The following is a 23,867-nucleotide window of genomic DNA, read 5'->3' as shown; positions in this document are numbered from 1 at the left end:
ATAGTGTAAGTATTAAAACATCGCAGTAAATAAATGTATTTAGCACTATAAAAAATGCTTGATCAATTTATGACGCTGGGAGACTGGATAGGCTTCTAAATTATGTCATTTTAATCAATTTGATCAACTATCTAATAAACTAGGCTACGTAAGAACATAAAAATTAAGATTCGCTAATTTAATTTTACCGCTAAATTGACCAGCATGAGCAAGCGTTGTATGACGTCATGTGACGTTATCTTTTTTTGACGTTCGTATTTCGCAACCATCATGGTGCGTCATTATTTTATACCCCAACAAATCATTTACCTCAAATTAAACGAAAATAAATTTTAGAAAACAAAATATACTATGCAGATGCTTACTTATATCAAGTTGATTCCTGAAACACCTAGAACCATTTTCTTCATGACAAGAAAATAAACTTTGTCTCTATAAATACGTGAAACAAAACGCATAATAGTAAGCGCTTCGCATCAGCTGTTGTAAAAAAAAATTAACGGGATATCGCGAATGAAAACTGGTCACACCGACGGCCACATCAAAAAACTGGGGGTCTGGCGTGACCCTGTTATTTCTATCCTGCAATAAAATAGCTGTGTAATTTAAGATAGTTCGTGTGTGCTTCGAACAGTGTTATATAGCAAATTCTAGTGTAATTTATGAAGAAATTATGGAACGCGCGACGGGAACAGAGGTGTACGGGTGTGGCTCGCCCCAAACCTCGGACATAACGCTGAATATACAAACTACTACGGGTGGTAATTTCTCCATCAGTTTGAACGGTAAAAATACAGTGGAGCACCTCAAGAAGTTGGTTTCGAAGAAACTTAAGGTGTCTAAAGATAGAATATGCTTGCTGCATCGCGAAAGGTGAGCGTTTTATGTCGAGACGCCAAGCTTCTATTGTCAAACATATCACGGAAATATGTCGATACGATGACGCATCAGTGTTATTTGAGTCGCGTATTGAAGTTGCGTTTTGTGTTCGCAGACAACTGAGGGACGGCACGCTCGAGGAGAACGGTCTGCTGGACGGATCGCGCGTGATCCTGCTGCCGAGCGTGGAGACAGGCCTACTGGTGAGTGTCGACACCCTACTACCTACTGATATCACGTGTTTCACAACTACCACCACCTAATAATCAATATACATTTATCTCTAGTGCCATTGTTCTCTATTGACTAATTAATTGTTTCATTAATATTATCACTTTGTCCTTTACAGAGCCACCGGCCCGAAAACTCTGTCATGCAAGCATTAGAATCCCTCAATGACACTCAGGTTAATGACTTTTTAAGTGGTAAATCTCCACTGAACTTGACAATGAGGTTAGGTGACCACATGATGCTGATCCAGCTGCAGCTGTCCACCCTCAACTCGGCCACAACTAGCTGCAGGTCCTTGAGAACTTCCACACCTACCAAAAGCTCTGCTACATCAATACGGACTACTAAATGTGACGCCAGGGAATCACCCAGCCCTCAGACTGCCACTCCTCCTACCTGTACACCTGCGCCCGTGGACCACTCCTACATCTGCAGTGAAGCCCCCAAACCTGAACAAGCAGCAGCACACGCTCTACAGAAGCAAGACTTTGAAATACTACAGAACTGTTTCAACTTATACCGGTCAATGGCTGAAGAAAAATATAGTGACAAAACTGATACTTGTGATGACAAAGAAGAGACTATGGACTCATCCAACTGCACACTGTCAGATATCTCTGAGACCTCTATAGAAAATGAACAGTCCCCTATAAAATCCTTGTCCAATTTAGTGTCTAGTCCAATAGATGCTTCCACCTCTGAAAGCAGAGATGCAGCCCTTGTGAACACTGTAAAAAATAACCTGATAGATTTTTTATCACAAAATAAGATAAGCAATGATGTGATACCTTCAACAAGTGCCATCTGTGACAAGCAATGCCCCTCCACATCTTCACACACTCCCGACAGCTCACTCAGTGATGACAGTGATAATTTTACTGACCAAAGTTCATTCCTTGCTGAAAGTACTATAGATGAATATCCCATGGAAAACCTATTCAACAGTGCAGTAGACAAGGGATTGTTTGAAGATCAAGATGAATCTATGATGGATAGAGAAATATCTAATTTGGCTACAACTAGTCACGGCAGTCAGGAAGCCAACTCAGGCACACTTCCATCTTTCCAAAGTATAAATGAGCCTTTGAAGAATAAGAGATTCCAATATTTACTTCATAAGACTTCAAAATTCAAGCACCCAATTGGGCAGAGTAAGCAGAAGGCCTTTATGCAATCTGTTGTGAATAAACACAAGAAGAGGATGCAGAGCCGACAAGACACAAACCTATCCCAGCCCTCTACCTCTAGAACTGAGCCTTATATTACAAATTCTAGGAAACTAATTCTGCAGCCTAGCAATGGTCAGACTGAAGACAATGCTACACCTTCCACATCCAAGCAGGCTGTGTTTAAGGCTCCAGATGCTCCTAAGAAGCCTCAGAGAGCATCACCTACACCCCCCGTGGACACCAAGGCTCTCATTGAAGCATCAAAGAACTTAACACAGAAATTAAAGAAGCTGTCTAAAGAGGTCCTCACTAATAAGATAGACTTGAGGGCAGCCGAGGAGACTGTGTGCAAGAAAATTGGTCCCGGAGCTGTGATAGAGTCCATGAAGCATCATGGCAAAGGAATTTATTCTGGGACATTCTCAGGCACACTCAACCCTGCTCTTCAAGACAGGTGAGAATTTATTTATTTTATTCAGTTTTTTGTTATTTTTAACAAAGACTTTGTCCAGTGAAGTAACTTTGAAATTTCAAAGCCTAAACAAAATGTATGTCATGTCAGCACCTACATATTTGCACATGTGCCGACACATTTTTTAATCAAAGATGGCGGCCATATTTCATGGTAATTTGAAAGTTGAGGAACTTTATTTAATGAATGTTTCATAAAGTAAACAAAAGATTTCTCCTAATGGATATAGCAAACAAAGTTATGATAAAAATATATTTAGTTGTGCAATGTGTACTTATGTGAAAATTGTGTGTTTACTGTTGTAAAGTTATCTCTTGTGCTGTTGCTTAGATTGCTATTTATGTTAATGTTTCAGATATGGCCGACCAAAGCGTGATATCTCCACAATAATTCACATACTGAATGACCTGCTATGTGCTGCTCCTCCCATAGCTTTAGCAACGGTATGTTAACATAAATATTACAGTTAAAGATAATTTTTACTAACTAGATAACTCCTAGACTGACTGTTATTTCTTACTTATCTTTTACAATGTAATGTTTTATCTCGTGTAGTACAGTACGCAATAGTTATCGTGACGTGTCGTACACATTGTGAGTATTTGTCTGTGATTGCAGAAGGAAGCGGCGGCGGCTGCGGCGGCGGCGGCCGAGGCCCGCGCGGGCGGCTGCGGCTGCGCGGCGGCCTGCACGTGCCGCCTGGAGCCCAAGCCCTGCGCCGCCTGCGTCGCCAACGCCGGCGAAATGTGCAAGAAATGTGATACCGCCAAGACTTTAGCCATGGAGAACTCCAAAACTAAATGCAAACTCGAGCAGCTCAGACTCGTCATGCAACAGAAGAAGCAACGGCGCGAGGCTCGTAAGCTCAAGACGTTGCCTTACACCAACTCGCCGTCGAAAACGATATCGTCTCCCGAGCAGCCGCCCGTCATACAGGAGGAAATAGAAACGCTTGCCTAACATCTAATTCAATTCGCGTAAATTATTAACTCGCGCTTCTAGATTTGTAACGGTACTCCGCCATCTTGTCTTGCTTTTGTATGGAAATTACTAATTATTTCAGTTGTCTCATTAAAGGTATCATATAATTTAATTTATGCACGGGATGTATTCCGACTGCAGGCATTGGAGACATGATAACTAACAAATAGTGACACTGTGTTATCTCTGTGTAGTTAGTATCGAGCGAGCATTCACAGCTTTGTTAACGCGTGCGGACAATAAAGTGTTTCCAGATTTGTGTTACGCGTGTGCATTTCAAATGTGGACTGATGCTTTCAGAATATACTAAATGCGAATTTATGCTAATAGTTTATTGTCTTACGGTGAGTCTCGAATGGGTTGCGAAATATTCATTCATTACACTCGCAACGGTGTTCTGGGGAAAAATAACGTTTTTCTGAGAATTTCACATATTAACAAAGCTGAGGAATGCGCGTCGACTCAAAGGCATGAGGCGAGTGCATAAAATATTCTAAATTACCATTTTAACTAAGTTTGGATATAGTATACCCAATAACTTTAAGTGCTATTATACGCATGTACAAATGATAAAGATTGATTAGCAAAATCACTAGTTCGTAGATAAAGTAACCAGTTAAGGTCCACGATACACTTGCCTGGCGCGGCTTCAAATTGATTTTTGTTGTTATATTTTAGATTATATTTTATTGGTTCGAAGTTTTAGACACTTGTGTACCTAGTTTAATTTTTTTGAAAATCACTATTGATTGATATTCGACATTACGGGGTTTAGTAACTAACGCATTTCATTATTTCATACTCGATTGCTGGGGCGGCCCTGACGCCAGTCTTCTGTATCAGTCGGTGTCACCGTCGCTAGCTTGACGCGCGAGTCAGGCTTTTATTCTATCCACATAGTCAAATTAGAGCTCAGCGTATTGCAATTTGATAATAATAATGTATCATATCTTTTGCTAATCACCTTAGCAGTATCTTCGATTTTCATCTTAATGGATAATGCCTTGAAAAAGACAACAAATGCTACTCAATGTCGCATTAATAGAGTTCCGCGGGAGCGGCTCCAGCATAAGAAAATTGTATAAATTTAGGACAAGTGATCTTATATCCCACTTTTTTAAGTTAATAATTGGCACTGTTATTCTTATAGTTATTTTTTCTTTGTTTTCCTTTTCTCCTTTCACGGATATGTTGTTAAAGATAATAAAAATGTTTTCTGGATTACACATTTTCGTTTAGTTTTGTTGATTTTTTTATGTCATTATTGATTTACACGAACTATTATACTGATACGAGCTGAGGTACGGATAAATAAATTTAAACTAATATTATTTTCATGGGACATTAAATGTAAATAGCTCGTTGAAAATAAGCGCAACTACAGTTCAAACAACAGAAAGCAAGTTTTATGACGTGTGAAGTCTTGTTCAACGAAAGAAGAGGCGTCAGTCCGAACAACTAGTACGAAGGATTGATGATCGATGCCTGCTGATAGACGGACGATTCTAAGAGGATGACTAGTCGCGCATTTAATCCAGAAACTCTGAGAGCAGGTGTTACACACGCAGCATTACATATTTTTGAAAAGAGCAACTGTTGCGAATAGTGCAAGAACACAAGCACATGAGGCTTGTGAACGATGCTGCTATTTGGTTTAAATTGACTTATCCGAACCCTAACTCGTAATAATACTTTATTATGTAAAGGATCCAATCCATGTCAAATGCAATACGGACGATAGCAAGATGACGATCATAGATACACTAGAACTAGCTTTGTACATACATATTATGCAAAAGATTTCGTAGCGGTAAAGTGCTTCTTTGAGTATATTCATCAATTAAAAAAAAAAGTTTTATCATTCAATTGCCTAGACATATATTAGGGGTTTATTGTGAAATATCTCTGTGAATACTAATTAGTAGGAAAACTAGTGACCCACTATACTAAACAAAGGCAGGATGGAAATTATTAGTGTATAAAGTATGAAGATCAACATATTATGCTATTTATTTAAGTTAACGTTGAGAATTACCCAATTCAGTTTCTCTTCTTGGGGGATGTGGTGTGAGAAAAAGTAGGAAGTAAATTACGAAAAAGTTAACATCACTAGTCTCGCGTATAAAAAGACTAATAAATGATGGGAATGTAATGGGTAGTGAACTGACCAGTCTTCCAAAAGAAGTCCAGAATCAAATAAATAAGGTTTTCCTCAATCTAATGATGGTAAGGGACCAAAATCCAGGCCATTGTTACTTGTCTTCAAATTATCGAAAGCAATAAATGAAATCCTTACATGTCGGTACTACCCAGGCCAGGTTGTGGTCATGACTGAACAGCGCCTTCTGGATAATATCTAGTTTAGGAAGAGGAAAGCCAAGGAAATGTCATGTCTGTAAATCCCTATTATTATATAATTTATTAATTATTCGAGGCTTCTAGTACACTTTTATTTCATTGTACTGTTCCTCATAGTATGATAGAATATCAAGCTATATATATGAGACGTTATTACTTTTATAGCTGAAGAACTTTATTATGTTGTCTTCCACTTTGTTTTATGCAAAATAATAAAAGCAATAGTCGTTCCCTGAGGCCAGCTACCTAAGCTTCAATTGAGTTCATTCGCTCTTCAGTCGTGACAAAATCTTTCCTTCCAAAGTGCCTCTAACTGTAAGGGTACATAATGTATTTAGTGTTGTGCCATACGTGTATATTTAAGTTCCATAATTTGAATGTTTATGGCACTATTCCAAGTTCGAATATTCTGTTCGATCTCTTACCAATCATGTTCCTAAGATCTCAATTATTTTCCGACAACTTGTAATGTTTTGGCGGCAAACTTATTCGGTCTATTGTTTTTGTAAATACATTTTGTTACCGTATAATTTAGTTGTGATGAGTTTTTGTTATAAGGTTTTGAGGGAAAATCGTAAATTGTTTTTTTGTCCTTGTATTTGCATGTCTAGTGAGGAGAATAAAGTTACATAATAAAAGTATTTCGTTGTTTTATGAACCTCCTCCTCGAACACGGTCTACCACGGTCCAAGCTTTGTCGAGCGATTGAAAGTGCAAACAAATAAAAAAAATAATTTGATCCAAAACAATATAAATGAATTTATTAGAATAATAACTACTGAGTCTGAGAGGATATAATGAGGAAACTTAATCACATATTATTTCTGATAATTGGACGACAGAATCAATACGTGAATAATTCGCGAATCAACAGTGACATAAAATATACATATGTATTACAAACGATCCAACGCCAACTTAATAAACATAAGTTTTGTAAGTTAATCTTAACAAAGTTGGATTCATATAATATTTTACAATAACTGTCATTTTTCACTTATATTTGTAAGAAACTGATAATTAACAAAAACAGTAGAGTTAATATGAGAAATTGTCTAATTTCACATCCTTTGTTCAGTCTTTATATCTAGACAATGTTGCAGCTTAGAGTGAATATATAATAACTTGCAATTATAATTGACTTTAATGAGTGCTACTCGTGACGGGTCTATAGCTATTGTGTACAATGTTAACAGTAAACTAATACAATATTGGTAGGTTTGTTTTCTTCTTGTCTCGATGGGCGATGAGTTCGTGAACACATGAACCTGCTTAGGGTCTACAAAAACAAAGTCTGTACTTGTAAATTATTTTATTATAAAGTTCATTTATATAAATTAGCACATAACCCACACACGCGTTGCCACGCACACTACAAGGGCGTCGTAGAGAGCGCTACGGACCGCGAAATAAAAACTGTGAACACAGCGCTGTCTGCGGCGACGACTATTATGATTTTAGAAGAGTAATGTACTCATGCCGCCCATCTCGGCTTGCTCCTTGACGAAGATCTCGAAGTACTGGTAGATGATGGTGACGGCGAGCAGGATACCAGTGCCCGAGCCGATGGCGCCGAGGAAGTCGGCCAACACTGAGAGTGCGCCGATGCACAGACCGCCGAACGCGGCCGCCGTGGGGATGTACCTGTTCAGCTCGTGGATCATCGAGTTGTCTCGGTGACCGCGCATCACCATCTGTTGTTCCTTCAGTTGCTTGGCGACCTGCGGACGGACATAGCGTTAGTACTTACAAAATCAATAGACAACTGCATCTAGTCTTGTAATACCTAACTCACTATACAGTACACAGTACATACAAATGACGATAAAATTTCAAATCAAATATTGCTTCAGTACTGAAATAATGGCCTAAAACGGTTGCGCTAATTCTACGGCACAATTTAGTAACACACTAAACTTTCACTAATTGGAAAGTCAGATGGCGGCCGTTCATTTTAGCGGTATCACGTCCAAAGGCTTAGATTAGAAGTTCAAGAGTTCATTCACCTCTACCGGTTTTATGATGATAAATTAGATCTTAAAAAATACAGTTTGAATATTTTGTTTAAAATTCTGCTACTTGTATTGCATAGTAATGACTTAAATACGTTTTAGTTATAGTAAGCATGAATCGAATGAATAATTTCTAGGTCAAGTAACTTCGATTGAAATATCGAATATTTCTTAGAACTGCTGACATGTTCATTTCAATGGAAATGCCATAATAAGCAGTTTGATTGAGTAGGCTATCAATTTGCGACGAATATCTTCATTTTTAATTCATAAATGATGTTCTATCATTTTCTGGACTATATCTATATGGTCTTAATTTTTCTCTCGAAAACTAACAGTACTAAACAAAGTTCCTGTGATCAAAAAATGTATGTACAAAAATATTTCTTTATAACTTACATCCTTAGCGGAAGATCCAGAAACATCGATCCAGGTCTTTGAGAAGAAAGCGCAGGAGCCCAGCATGAAGATGATGTACAGTACAGCATGTACCGGGTCGTGGGCTATGTGCGCGAGCGACTCCGGGGGACTGAAGTAGTAGCACAGGCCGCCGACGGGGTAGGCGCGGGCGGGGCCGCCGCCGCCCACGTCAGCCCACACTCCGAGGAGGTTCACTAGGAAATTGCCGCTGAATTTTACAGCCAACATCTGTTGGGAGGAAGGAAGGTTTTATGTGGTCAACATTATGATTGGAGACTCAAAACGCAAAATAATATCAAGTTATAATAAAATTTTGCCTAGTAGGCAAAATTTAATCAGAAACATTAATTTAATGCAACAGTAAGAGAAAAAAACTTCATTAAATTGAGCAATACAAATAAACAGTGAACAAACCTGTGAGATAACGTAGAGGTTAGAAACGAGCGCAGATTGCAGAATGATAGGTATGTTGGAAGTGTAGAAAAGTTTGATTGGGTACGAAGAGTACTGTCCGCGGTAACGCGCAGACTTGATGGGTAGGTCCACGCGGAAGCCCTGTGAGGAATAAAAAAACATTATAGAACTTATAGGTACAAGAAAAGGAGATATATTGGCAATCGAGTGATTTTAGTGAAGCCAAAACATCAATTGAGAGGCATTTTTATGTGTGAGCAAATAATATGCTGCTTTCCTTAACTTCAATATCGGTATCTGTGTTTCTTAATTTTGATAGTAGAATATTTTTCATAATATCGCAGATTTTGATATAAAAAATTATCGCACAAGGCCACTAAAGGCCATTAGTATTCGTATTTTGGACTCATACAACACATCACGCATTGTCAATCTATAAAACAGTAATGGGATCCTAAATCTATGATAGAAACATAAGTAATTACAAAAATATGGAGATGTGTTACAAAAATAGACGAGCCTTCGTATGTCGGAGGTCAAGCTATCGATCGGTTTGCGTTGCACTGTGAGCCCAGAGACGCGCGTGTAATATAATTACATGCTACAGTAGGGAAAGAGCTATACTCCACTTGAGAAGGCAATTGCCTGAGGCAAACAATCTTAATAGAACTTGGAATAGAGTATAAAATGTAGCTATTGCAAAATGAGAACTTAGATGGTGACATTTATTTTTCAAATATAAAATGTATATCTCTACAATTATTTTGTTTTCAATTCGGAAATCTCAGGCACTGCTGGTCCGATTCGAAAAATTATTTCAGTATTAGATATTCCTTTTATCGAAGAACGCTACAGACTCCTATTTATCCGAGTGCGCTAAGTGGTTCCTCCAGGAAACATATAAAACTGGCCTAAGCTAGTCACCGGCCATATATCATTTTGATTTATTTTTTACTTTCATCCAAGATTTTGAAGGCCTAAGTCAAATAAATTATCATACTTTGACTCTAAAAACCCAATCTTACCTGGAAGTATATGACGATAGCAAACACGAGGACTGTGGCGAGCAGGTTCATCAAGTTGGGCAGGTTCTGACGGTAGAAGGCTTCCCTCAGAGCGCGAACCTTGTCCGGTCGGGTGGCCAGCAGGTGGAACAGCGCTATCACTGCACCTTCGAACTCAGTGCCGCGACCTAAAACGAGGTAGAGTTTAAGCAAGGAGGTTTTAAGTCACGAAACTGGAATGAAGTTTTGGCGTCTATTTTTTTGTGTCAGTTCTTTTTTCTGTTTAAAAATAGAATGTGTTGCAATTTTTTTTATTGCTTATGACTTGATTTCATCTATGGAATTGAATTGTGTAAATACTTGAGAAAATATGAAGTTATAGAATGTTTTATGTAAACAATACAATTATTTCCTGATCTAGATTGAGTTAGGCAAGATTCACGTAATGTTTGGCGAATTTTTTATACCTATTTTATTCAAGTTCCTATAAAAAAATAGGACATCATTACTGAAACATTAAAAAATCGATTCTCTAATGCAGCGGTTCCCAAATGGGGTTCCGCGGAACCCTGAGGTTCCGTGACAGGCCCTCAGGGGTTCCGTGGAAAATTCAAGATTTCCATATGGTAAATCGTTTCACTTTTGGCAATAAATTATAAATTATTTATTTATTTAAATTATTATTCATTTTCAATTAAATTGATTTAAATATTGCATTCCAAAATTCCATTTTGGCACCTTGTAGGTGGGTACCACTCGGGAGTGTAAGTCTCGTACTTTCGCGACAAGTGGCGGGGAAAGCCACGGCAGCAGATAATTTAATTCCGATTTTTACAAATTGTGGATTAACTTAATACCTCCAGGTCTTCGGCAATCGGCAAAAGTAGGTAGCGAGTCGGCCAAAAATCACCGCATTTTTTGGGCTTATTTCATCGCCAGGATTATACGTTTTCATATATTTGACAGGACGTGAAATGAAACGGCATACGAGTATTTCCAGTGGCTATTTTTACCATGAAACAAAGTGTGACATTATTTCTAATTTTTGCACCTCCGCGGATCCGAAAATTTCGCGCTCGCTTCGCTCGCGATGCCATGTTACGTGTGATGCTTTGATGTTCGTTTAATTACTCAAGTATCCAACACCGAAAAAATTTCGCGCTCTTCCGTCGAGGTTTCCTTTGATGTTTATTTTTTATTCCTCTGGTTCAGAAAAAGCCCTTTCTTCGCTAGCTGCTGCTTATTCGTTTGCATTTGCTTTTTTGTTTTGATATTGTACTTTTTGAGACCTTATTAATTTACAGTGGTTTTGTTTATTTTGTGTAGGTACTTAAACTAAAAAAAATTCGCGCTCGCTTCGCTCGCGATACCGGCTACCACTGAATGTCTTTCAATGCTAGCGGGTGCTTGGAACTTCTTCTTTTAATTAAAAAAAATCGCGCTCGCTCGCGTCGCACCTGTACAAACCCAATCTATTTCTTTTTGCGTTTACTTTGTCAGTCTTCAAACCGAAAACTATACACATAGTACACAAAGTCAAGGGCGGCTCAATTGTTTTCTGGCCCGTGTGGCAGATAGCCATGCTGCGCCTGAGTATAATGAATATGTCTCTAACCATATAACCATTTGGTGCGCTACCACACGCCACGAGCCGTACCTAAGTGTATTTACGTCTTTAGTTTACTTCTTACTTAAGCTAAGGTTCCGCCGAAAAATGGTGAACCGAAAAGGGTTCCGAAGCCAAAAGAATTCGGGAACCGCTGCTCTAATGTACTCATAAATTAAACTGTCATTAAGTACAAATTAGTTTCATTGACCATAATAACAAAGAAAAAATTAATTAATGAAACCTAATTAGTTTGCCATAAGAAATAAAGACAAAAGACTTAATTTCCTACATTACCTAAACCATAATTGCCGTAAATTACTAACTAGCAATTATCATAAAAAGTACTTATTGTAATTGTATTGATTTGTATACTATTTATATTTATAGTAGACTTACCAGTGTTAACGGTTGCAGGAGAGAATGCCTTCCAGACGATAGTCTCGCAAATGTTTGTGGCAATGAACAGGGAGATACCAGAGCCAAGGCCATATCCTGAAAAACATAGACTTATTAGTATAACAAACTTTTTGGAAATCTATACAATCCATATTTTTTTTTAGATTAATTTTTAGTTTTGAAAAGTGTACTAAATTTTTTGTGTATAGATTGCAATGGATTTAGTGAATCACAAGTCTAATTATAATCAACAAATGATTTCTTCATAAAAATAGAACAGTTATTAAGTAACATTTGCACTAATTATTGCATTTTACTGCAATTTTCATTAATTAAAATTGTACTGAAGAATTTCTAACATTGCTACTCTGTACATTAAAAACCTCTACGAATACCAACCTTTTTGTAAAAGTTCATCGAGCAGCAACACAATAAGTCCAGCAACAAACAGTTGGATGATGATGAGCAGACAGACTCCGGCACCAATCTCACTTGGTTCACCGTACATGCCCGTCATTACGTACACGATGGCCTGACCCACTGTGATCACCATACCGAATACTGCAGACAAAGGAGATTGGTCAAGATTTGATTGTTTATTTTATAGGTTTATGCTAAAACATCATACTTATAGTGTTTTTTTTTTCTTTATTGAAATACAGAGTTGATTGGTTTTCAATAGAAACAATATTTGTGAAAGGAGTTTTCATTGATATCTTAATTCTTTGATGATGATGTGCAAAATTTAAGGTACCATTGAAGACTTTTAAATTGTACATATTTTTTTATGATATAATACATTCTAATTGTGTTCTTTAATTGCACTCTATTGGGATTTTACAATAATTACTATTGAAACTAAAAGCATGAATTACCAGCATGATAAAATACTAAATTCAGTTTATCAGTAGATACCATCTACAAATCTACACAATAATATTTGTTATCTGAAAGATTTCAGTAGCACATGTACATAACTGTTTTAGTAGTAAAATCAATAATAATATTAGTAACACTTTCATTATTTGAAGTTAGAAAGTACTTCCTCCTTTCAGTTATTATTAAAATAAATTGGCAGAATGCCTGACAATTCTGTGTTTAGCTCAAATTGGCATTCTGCCCCTAAATACAAGGTTTAGGGGACATTTAGTAAATATAAACAGGTTTATTATGAAGAAAATATTTCTATATTGTTGGAGTCTATGATTGTTCATTCAAGTATTTGCAATTAAAGGTTGATGCTTTATGTTAAAATACAAATGAATGGTCTTCCATATGTATAGCAGAATTTTAATAATTATAAACTCAAGAGTAATTAAGAAAGGTGACACACTGGGTTTCTTGTAGATAACCTTTTATATTAAACTAATTGATTGTGTTAGTCTGCCTGTATGTGAGTAGAGACCAGTCTGCCATCTTATTGAATGAAACCTAAAAGAGAAAGTAAACAAAATGCTTCACTTACATTTCTGTGCACCGTTAAACAATGCTCTGTCCTTGGGTGTGTCACCGACTTCTATGATTTTTGCTCCGGCTAACAGTTGCATGATCAGGCCTGAAGTGACGATGGGAGATATACCGAGTTCCATAAGTGTTCCTCTATTTGACGCAAGGATCACACGGATCCAGTAGAATGGATCCGCACTGTCTGACGACATTATACCGAATAGTGGGATCTGAAATGTTATTTTGAGGTTAGAAGTAGAACTGATAATAGACTTAGAAGATTTCTGTGATAATTCACCTATTTTTTAGTTTCCATATGTTATATTTTATGATAAAAATGGTTTGCTTTTGAAAATAAGTCCTGTTACTGTTCAAATAAGAATACAATTAGTATGAGTTCTATTATTTGCATAGGTTTTACCCTGTTGAAGTTGTAGTTTAAGTACTTTTCTGAATTAGAATTTTAAATAAGCTTAACAGTAACATAGACTTTGTTATTATTATTTATATATTACAATCATGAATTCAAAGATAATAATATAGCAGTGGAGACTAAGTTTATCTCAAGTAGCATATGGCCACATCACAATGAATTATTGAAATTATACCACTCACCTGACAACATACTAAGAAAATAAATAGTGTGATTGCAGTCCATAATACTTTCTCACGGAATTGGATCTGAAACACAAACAGTTTAGTTAGAAATACGACGAAATATCAACTCCAAAATGTTGAACAATCAAGTACAGTTATATAGCCAGCCTACATACACCAACATTAGGGTTAGGCATGCACTTTCACTTGCAATTTAACACGTAGGTAAGCCCTAAATCACTCCAACACGTCAACAACTACTTAAACAAGCTATTTCAAACATAAATAATACCAAAAGAACACACAATCATGCAAAATATAGCCATGGCTTACCTTTCTTTCTGGTTTTGCTATTTCTGGCAATATACTGCAAAACGGCTTTATAACTTCGAGGAATTTGACTGCAAGCAGAACAATAACATTAATATATTGCACCTTTAACACACGATACACAATTTTACAACAAAATCATATGAAAATGTGGAAATACGTGTCCGAGATTTAACACTATTTATAATTGATAATATGAACGATACTCACTTCCCATTTTGATTTATTGCGAATTAACTACCCTAACTAATATATTAACTGATCAATTCGGCCAAAACCATTCAACTTTTGTTCATTAGTAACACTCCAATAGGACTTTTCGCGAGAAAGAGCCTGCGCAACGCCGCCAACGAGCCGTCCGCGAATGACACGTCCACAACGTCACGTCACGTGACCTGTGATGTTGGCGTGTATAATGTTGCCCTCAATAAATCCATATCAAATACAAAAAGTGTAATGTTGTATCTTTTTTTTTGGTTCACCATTAAAATGTAACTGTTCAACCATTTATACAAATAGTGATAGTGAAAAATTCTTCCAAAATATTCCTTCCGTTCTCCGGACAAACTAAGGTGACATCGTTATTTGGTCCAGTTCTTGCTTGAATTAGGTATACAACGCCAACATTCTTTTCCTTTTATCAAACCTCTGTTAGGAATTTATAGTCTATGACATTTAAAAAATGTAGGGTTGTTAGTCTATGAAAAAGAATGACAGTGGTGTGAATTGTCATGATGTAAAAACTAGTGAGAACAATGTTATAATTCCTAACAAAATGTGATTGTATTTCTTTAACTATTAATAAAGGCTTTCAAGAATACCAGAAGTTTGAATACCTACAATAGGTTATGGGCCCAGAACGCCCGAGAAGAAAAAATTAAAAACCGGGATTGGGTAATGAAAAACCCAACATAAAAAACAAGTGAAAAAAAAAAAACTAAAAAACAGTAATAACAAGGAAGAAAATAAAAAACGGTGAAAAACTAAAAAATGGAAAAACCTGAGATAATACAGATAGAAAAATTAAAAGATGCGGAAACATTTTTATTGTGGAAATTTGAATTCAATATACACTTAAAAGCGGCAAATCTTGCAAAAACAATTGCACAAACAAAAGAAGATGACAAGAAAAGTGACTTCAGTATCAAAGATGCTCAGGTGCAAAGAATTATCATAAGCAGTATTGATAAGAAACTAAAAGGTCACATAATTAATTGTAACAGTGCACGTGAAATGTACGTAAAATTATGTGAAATATTCGAAGGTTCTGAGCAAAGAAACAAAGATGCATTATTACAAGAGTTTTTCACATATAAGAAACAAGAGAGTCAATCGCTTTCCCAATTAATAAGTGAAATAGAAAATTTACAATTTCGTATAAGTCAGCTAGGAACAAAAATAGATGATGAAATGGTCATATCCAAAATACTAAGCTGTTTACCAAATAATTTAAACTATTTTATAACTTCTTGGGAATGCATGGCAGACGATAAGAAAACCCTTCAAAATTTAACAAACAGACTTCTGGCTGAAGAAAATCGAATGTTGAAAGCAAAAGAAAGTGACAAGCAGCTAGCATTTCAAGCTACATCTTCATCTACATCAAAGAAAAAGTTTAATGCAATAAAATGTTTCAAATGTAACAAAACAGGGCACATGAAGAAAGACTGTAGAGCCTGTAGTATCTGCAAAAGGGACAACCATGAAGATAAAGACTGTAAGTTTAAAAATAAACAGTGCTCAATCTGTAAAAAAATTAATCACAGAGAAGAAAATTGTTTTTTCAAAAATAAGAATAAGAATGAGAATGAAGAAAAAAGTAACAAAAGAATAGAAAAGGCATTTTTTACAAACGGTGAAATTCAAGAACCAAAACTGAAAGAATTTGTTGTAGACTCTGGGTGTACTGCACACATGACCAAAAATGTAGACATACTAAAATTTTTTGAATGCAAACCATCATCTGTTTTGACTGCAAATGAAGAAACAATAGAGGTGAAAGGGACTGGTAAAGTCATTGGCAATAAATGTACTCTTAATAATACCCTGCTTGTTCCTGACTTATCACAAAATTTATTATCGGTTAATGCAGTTACAAACAATCAAGGAGTGGTTATATTTACCAAAGATAATGTAAAAATATATAAGGAGTCAGAATTAATATTAACAGGAAAAAAAGAAAACGGTTTATATAAAATTAATTTGGATGATAATAATATGCAAGAAAAAACACTGTTAATGAAAGAAAATGGCACTGCCTTAGAATGGCATCAAAGACTTGGACATCCAGGAAAGAAAATACTAGATATATTACCAGATGTGGCAGATGGAATAAAAATAAATGGATTAAGGCAAATAGACGAATGTGAAATCTGTACACAAGCTAAACAAACAAGACTTCCATTTAACACAGTAAGAAACAGAGCCAGTAGACCACTTCAATTATTACATACTGATGTATGTGGACCGTTCGAAAACAAAACGTATGATGGCTATAGTTATGTTTTAACCGTCATGGATGATTATACTCATTTTACAAAAATATACTTGCTTAAATATAAAAATGAAGTTAAAGAAAATTTAAAACATTATATAGAAGAAACAGAAAGAGAGAGAACAGAAAAGGTATCTACCATAAGATGCGATAATGGAGGTGAATACACAAGCAATGATTTTAAAAAAATGGTGTACTGAAAAGGGAATAAAACTAGATTATACAGTACCATACTCACCACAACTAAATGGTAAAGCAGAAAGACTAAATCGAACATTATTAGATAAAACCAGAGCATTACTATTTGATTCAGGGTTAGATAAAGAAATGTGGGGTGAAGCTGTATACTGTTCTACTTATATTATAAATAGATTACCAAGTGAATCTTTGAAGAATAAGACACCTTATGAGATGTGGCATGGTAAAAGGCCTAATATATCTAATATATGCAAGTTTGGTTCAATAGTATATGCTAAACAATTACATTCGAATATTAAGAAACTAGATCCAAGAAGCAAAAAGTTAATCATGATTGGATATACTAATAATGGATATAGATTGTGGAATAAAGAAGAAAGAAGAATTGAAATAGCAAGGGATATTGTTATAATTAATAATAATAAGAAAATTGGAGAAAAATATGAAGAAACAGGAAGTTCGGTGATAACAGAAATAATACCAGGTAATAATGAAGAAGAAATAAATCAAGAAGAAGAAAGTGATGACAGTTATTATGAAATAGAAGAGTTAGAACAACAAAGTAATGTAATAGAAGATAACATCCCAGATATTATTGATGAAGTAGAAAATGATGAAAATAAAGAAAGTAATACTGCAGAGATAGAAACTATAGAAACTATAAATACAAAACGACAACGGAAAAAACCAGATTACCTGCAAGATTATGTATTACTTACGTATGATGAAGTCATGAAGTCTGCTGAAAAGAATAATTGGGAGAAGGCCATAAATTCGGAGAAGGAATCATTGGAAAGTAACAATACATGGGAAATAGTTGATGTAGGAAGAGCAAAAGGACACAAGATATTGTCAAGTAAATGGGTATTTTGTATAAAAGAAAATGGTACTTACAAAGCAAGACTTGTAGCAAGAGGCTTCGAACAGCAAAGCATTGACTATCAAGAAATATATAGTCCAGTAGTAAGTCAATCAGCAATAAAATCATTAATAGCAATTGCTGCTTCAAAGGAATATGAAATGATAACTTTTGATGTGAAAACAGCATTTTTGTATGGCGAGTTAAAGGAAGACATATTTATGTATATTCCTGAAGGATATGAAAGACAGCCTAATAAAATTTGTCATTTAAAGAAAGGACTATATGGGCTAAAACAGGCACCAATGACATGGAATAAAAGATTTACAGAAACTTTAAGGAAACTTGGACTGAGAGCTTCAAAGTCGGATCAGTGTGTGTTTTTTAATGAAGACAAAACTATAATATTGGCTATATATGTTGATGACGGTTTGGCCATATCAAAAGACAAGGAAAAGTTATTACAGATCTTGCATCAATTGGAAAAAGAATTTATCTTAAAAACATATGAACAACCTCAAAACTATATAGGTTTTGAAATAAAAAGATCAGAACAAGGCATTTTGTTGCATCAGCAGAATTATACAGAAAAATTACTTAGAAAATATAATATGTATGATTCCAAAGCTGCAGATACTCCATGCATTGTGGGAAAGGAAAATGAATCTAAGGTGGCTACGTCAAATTTCCCATACAGAGAACTAGTTGGTGGATTATTGTATTTGTCAACCAGGTCAAGACCAGATATCAGTCAAGCTGTGAATGAAGCAAGTAAAAAGGTAGAAAATCCATCAAGGCAAGACATATTAGCAGTAAAGAAGGTGTTGAAGTACTTGAATGGAACGAGAGATAAAGGGATTTTGTATAATGCTGGGAAAGATATTACAAGATTGCATGCATATTGTGACTCAGATTATGCAGGTTGTACAGAGACCAGACGAAGTACAACAGGGTTCATAATAATGTTGGCAGGTGGACCTATAGCTTGGTGCTCCAAAAGACAGCCGATAGTAAGTCTATCGTCAACTGAAGCGGAATATATAGCAGCAGCAGATTGCGTTAAAGAGTGTTTATACTTAAAGACTTTTATAAGTGAATTAATTGGTAGCAGTATTAAGATTAGTTTGAATATTGATAACCAGAGTGCTATCCAATTGATTAAAACAGGTTCATTCAGCAAGAGATCTAAACATATAGATGTGAGATTTTATTTTATACACGAAAATTATAAGAAAGGATATTTAGATGTTATATATTGTCCTACAAATTATCAGATAGCGGATATGTTGACGAAACCACTATATAAAGAAAAATTTAAATTTCATTGCGATAAAGTTGTTGTGTAAATTGAGAGTTATAATTAGAAGTGTTTAAGTTAATGTTTTGAAAACTTGTTTAAGTTAATGTTTTGAAAACTGATGTGTTTCTGAAGTAATTATAAGGTATTTTTAATTTATGTTCATATATTAAAAATAGGAGAAGGTGTTAGGAATTTATAGTCTATGACATTTAAAAAATGTAGGGTTGTTAGTCTATGAAAAAGAATGACAGTGGTGTGAATTGTCATGATGTAAAAACTAGTGAGAACAATGTTATAATTCCTAACAAAATGTGATTGTATTTCTTTAACTATTAATAAAGGCTTTCAAGAATACCAGAAGTTTGAATACCTACAATAACCTCTTCTTCTAGATTCTTTTGCTGATTGTTTCTATGAATAGTTCAAGCCCTTTGAAAGCTTTCTATATTTTCACACTAGCAATTTGCTTTCGTAAATTCTCACATTGTATTCTCATAATCGTAAAGATTTTCAAACTTTGAGTCGTGAATATCAGCGTATTCTAATAGCCTGTAGTTTTTTTTTGTCAAATATCAAACTCGTCACTGTCAAGTGTCAAGGCTCAAACGTCAAGTTTCATGCCGACTACCATGTGCTTGTATTATATAGTAAATAATTTAAGTTTTCTGCGTTTTTAATTACCAAAAATGCAGCAGGCCCATCGTGCAGGTAATCTGAAGCAGAGCAACAAGGCTCATAAGTCTCGCCATCGTTCTAAACGTGGTATTTCCGCGGCAGTGAAAGGTTAGTACAGCACTAGCAGAGACCAGTTAACAACCCACAGAATCCTATTTAATACATAACAATCTTATTAATATGTTTTACAGGCAAGGTAAATGTAAAGGAATTTGTGCGACGCAATCGTCACATATTAAAGAAAGATGAGCGTCGTCACCAAGCCTTGCAGATTCGCAAAAACAAACGTGAGGAGGTTTTGTCGAAGAAACGTGCATTAGGTGGCACTAGAAACCCGCCATTCTTGGTCTGCGTGGTGCCATTGAACGCGCAGCTGGATGTGCAATCTGCTCTTGTTATCCTGAAGACTTGTTCTGAAGGAGCTATTGTTTCTCAGTCTTCTAATGGCATCCTTCATCTTGGGTATGGTGTTTACATTAATCAATATTCACTGAAAGTAAATATTTTAGTAAAAATTCTTATTAAAATATCAAACATTACATTACAGTTTACCCAACTTCAAACAAAGGTTCTCTTTTGTTTGCCCAGAAGTGGACAATGACTTTGCCCTGCTGGATGCACTTAAAGTGGCAGACACTGCTCTCTTTGTTACCTCAGCACTTGACGAGCCTGTGGACGAATGGGGTGAGAAAGTTCTAGCACTATCCATGGCCCAAGGTATGCCCACTCCAATAGTTGCCACAATGGACATAGAAGGAGTTCATCCAAAAAAGCGGACAACTGAAAAACAAAACGTACAGAAGCTGGTATCAAAATGGCTGCCCGAAGAAAAAGTGGTACAGCTAGACAAAAGTTCTGATGGACTCAACCTGTTACGTAGAATCGGTAACCAGAAGCGTAACATCATCCATCATAGAGAAAAGAGACCTTATATGTTGGCAGAGGAGGTTGAATATGTGCCTGACGGTGAAGGCGAGAGTGGTACTCTGAAGATAAGTGGCTACTTACGTGGTATGCCACTGAATGTCAATGGTTTAGTTCATATCACTGGGTTGGGTGACTTCCAAATGTCCAAGATCGATGGGCTTGAAGACCCACATCCATTGAACCTGGGCAAAGAGAATGCAAAGTCAGATGATACTATGGATGCTGAGGTAACAAAGGTTTCGGTACTGCAGGTTGCTGACCCAGCTAAACAGGAGAGTCTTGTGTCAGAGAATGTACCTGATCCAATGGAAGCTGAACAGACATGGCCTACTGAGGAAGAAATTCAACAATCTAATTTGGAGGTACAGTGTTCTTGTATACTTTTCATAATAACTTATGCTGTATGTAGAAAACACTTAACAAATAATAAGCATGTCTATTTTCTAACCCTGGATTTTACAATATTTTAATTATGAATCTTACCATTATTCTTGCAATGATGTTACCTTTCTTATATTTCCATACAGACTAAGACAAAAAAAGTCAAAAAGGTACCCAAAGGCTGGTCAGACTACCAAGCAGCCTGGATTGTTGAATCGGACGCTGAAGGAGAAGGATCAGACGACGGCAGTGACAGTGAGGATGATGACGAAGATGATGAATTCATGTCATGTGAGGAAGACAAGTCTGACCAAGAAGAGAATGCAGGAGACAATGACTTTGAATCCGTGACTGAGTCAGAAGTAGGACCAACCGATGAGAAGTACGATGCAACTATAGATGCAGCTGAAGAACATGAGATGCTACAGAAACTTGCTGCTGCTAAAGAAGACCAGCAGTTCCCTGATGAAGTGGACACTCCTCAAGACGTGCCAGCAAGGGAACGGTTCATGCGGTACAGAGGGTTGGAGTCATTCCGAACGTCGCCGTGGGACCCTAAAGAGAATCTTCCGGAAGATTTTGCTAGGATATTCCAGTTTGAGAATTATGATAGAACAAGGAGGAGGGTGTTCAAGGAGCTGGAGGATAGTTTGATTAATATGGTGAGGGAAATATCTTTTGGACTATGTACTTAGTATTTCTTAATGAGTGTATTATGGACATTACAATTTTGTATTTATTCATATTATATCTTTTTGTAACATTTCACTTCTACTAAACAGTCACAGCCTTACTACAAAAACTTAAACATCTGTTGAACACTTGTCAAAAAAAGTGTGGCTGCAAAACGGACTTTATTTCAACGTCATAATCATAATTATTTTAGACATGTGTTCAACAGATGATTAAAAGTTTTCGTGTTATGACAGATAATATTTTTAAAACATTCATGCTGACTTTTCCTTTTTTTTTCAGTATGGCTTCTACATCACAATCCACGTCAAGGACATTCGCCAAGACCTATGGAAGGCCTTCCATTCAGCAAATGCAAAGGCTCCTCTATCAGTCTTCGGTCTTCTCCCTCATGAACAGAAGATGTCAGTAATGAACGTAGCCCTCAAACGTACTGGAGCTAGTGATGAACCGATTAAGAGTAAAGAGAGGTTGATCTTCCAAGTTGGGTATAGGCGGTTTATTGTCAATCCCATATTCAGTCAGCATACTAATGGTAGTAAGCATAAGGTTTGTATTTTTTCAAATACATATCTAATCATTTATTTGGTCCATATTTCTTTCGACATTCAAAGTCTTCAAATGCGTATTTTCACGCAGCTATTAGTTATTTTAAAACTACCTACAATTTTAATTTATTTTCAGCAACATTGAAATATACATGATTTTTTTTCAGTATGAGAGATTCTTCCAACCTGGATCGACGTGTGTAGCGTCGTTCTTCGCACCTATACAATTCAGTCCTTCTTCAGTGCTATGTTTTAAGGTAAACGAGTGACAAGAACACTATTTTGATAAACTTATTGTGTGACAGTTTTTTTCGAAATGAAATTGAAGGTAAGACGATAACATAAGAAACGTTTTTATTTTACAGGAAAAGAAGAATACTAAGCTTCAATTATTAGCAACAGGAGTATTATTGTCGTGCAACCCAGACAGATTGATCATTAAGAGGATTGTACTTTCTGGTCATCCTTACAAGGTAAAAAAAATCCAAATATGAGATATTTACTTAGTTGTCAAAATAAAAAATATCTCGAAAGGTTTATGATGAGACAGACATACACACATAAAATGAATATATAAATAGATTGATTAATATATCGAACCCAAGTCTCATTCGAATGATGATAACTCTTGATTGTAAATCACATTGTTATGTTTCCAGGTGCACAAGAAATCTGCAGTCATTAGGTTTATGTTCTTCAATAGAGATGACGTCATATACTTCAAGCCATGCAAACTTAGGACAAAGTATGGCCGCACTGGACACATAAAAGAAGCTTTAGGTATGATAATTGTTTTCTTATAAAGTAGCCTTTTTATGTCGTAATTGTATTTTAAAAGCTTTAGCATTTTTCCTGTAATGGTGAAGTTAATAACATTTGCACAGCCCTTCCAAAGATAAAACAACTATACAGACACGAAGTCACGATACGCGAATTAATTCCTTGAATATTATTTGACCATAAACTGTCTATTTATTTTATCCAAGTTATTAAAATAATGTTATTCATTCACAGGTACCCACGGCCACATGAAGTGCGTATTCGACGGCCAGCTGAAATCTCAAGACACAGTACTCCTCAACTTATACAAACGAATGTTCCCCAAGTGGACCTACGAAAATTGTATTGTAACTGATAGAGATACGAAGGATACAGACATGATGGAGTAATTATGTAGATTTTAGGAACAAATAAAGGCTTATGTTACAGCTATATTTTGATGTTTTCAAAGTAGTAGGAATATAATTCTCCTAAAGGCAATTTCAGCAGTAGTTGAAAATGAAACATGTGTACTTTTGGAGCTGACTGGATTGTACTTAATGGCGTCCATGCCGATTTTCCCAGAACGTTTTATAGCACACAGTCGTTTGCGGACTTTATTCTTTCTCTCTCTTAGTCTTTAGATACGACAACCCGTCATCACCAGAGAGAGACCTGGTGCAGTGCCTTTTAAGTGGTCTCCAAGGCAACAGAC

At 36.0% G+C, this 23,867-nt stretch overlaps 3 protein-coding genes across 3 annotated transcripts; 2 read left to right on the top strand and 1 right to left on the bottom strand.

Annotated features, from left to right (window-relative positions):
- The first annotated feature begins 511 nt into the window (after positions 1–511).
- LOC124630773 (midnolin homolog) lies at positions 512–6,731 on the top strand. Its single transcript, XM_047164770.1, has 5 exons — positions 512–873; positions 995–1,082; positions 1,229–2,733; positions 3,107–3,194; positions 3,370–6,731. The coding sequence occupies exons 1-5, from the start codon at positions 674–676 to the stop codon at positions 3,709–3,711; spliced, it is 2,223 nt and encodes a 740-aa protein (XP_047020726.1). The 5' UTR covers positions 512–673; the 3' UTR covers positions 3,712–6,731.
- Positions 6,732–7,387: 656 nt separating this feature from the next.
- LOC124630774 (protein transport protein Sec61 subunit alpha) lies at positions 7,388–14,700 on the bottom strand. The gene is made up of 10 exons (XM_047164771.1): positions 14,529–14,700; positions 14,322–14,389; positions 14,007–14,072; positions 13,411–13,621; positions 12,345–12,506; positions 11,946–12,041; positions 9,962–10,128; positions 8,937–9,077; positions 8,502–8,750; positions 7,388–7,811 (listed from the first exon to the last, which is right to left on the bottom strand). The coding sequence occupies exons 1-10, from the start codon at positions 14,533–14,535 to the stop codon at positions 7,548–7,550; spliced, it is 1,431 nt and encodes a 476-aa protein (XP_047020727.1). The 5' UTR covers positions 14,536–14,700; the 3' UTR covers positions 7,388–7,547.
- Positions 14,701–19,759: 5,059 nt separating this feature from the next.
- Positions 19,760–23,605, top strand: LOC124630236 (pre-rRNA-processing protein TSR1 homolog). The gene is made up of 9 exons (XM_047164005.1): positions 19,760–19,952; positions 20,036–20,306; positions 20,392–21,133; positions 21,299–21,814; positions 22,128–22,394; positions 22,561–22,650; positions 22,759–22,866; positions 23,053–23,173; positions 23,408–23,605. The coding sequence occupies exons 1-9, from the start codon at positions 19,856–19,858 to the stop codon at positions 23,560–23,562; spliced, it is 2,367 nt and encodes a 788-aa protein (XP_047019961.1). The 5' UTR covers positions 19,760–19,855; the 3' UTR covers positions 23,563–23,605.
- Positions 23,606–23,867: the final 262 nt, after the last annotated feature.

Source organism: Helicoverpa zea, chromosome 5, assembly GCF_022581195.2.
Source record: "Helicoverpa zea isolate HzStark_Cry1AcR chromosome 5, ilHelZeax1.1, whole genome shotgun sequence".
Taxonomy (NCBI): Eukaryota; Metazoa; Arthropoda; class Insecta; order Lepidoptera; family Noctuidae; genus Helicoverpa; species Helicoverpa zea.
The sequence above is the reverse complement of the archived record's forward strand: the minus strand, read 5'-3'. Positions and strand labels throughout refer to the sequence as shown.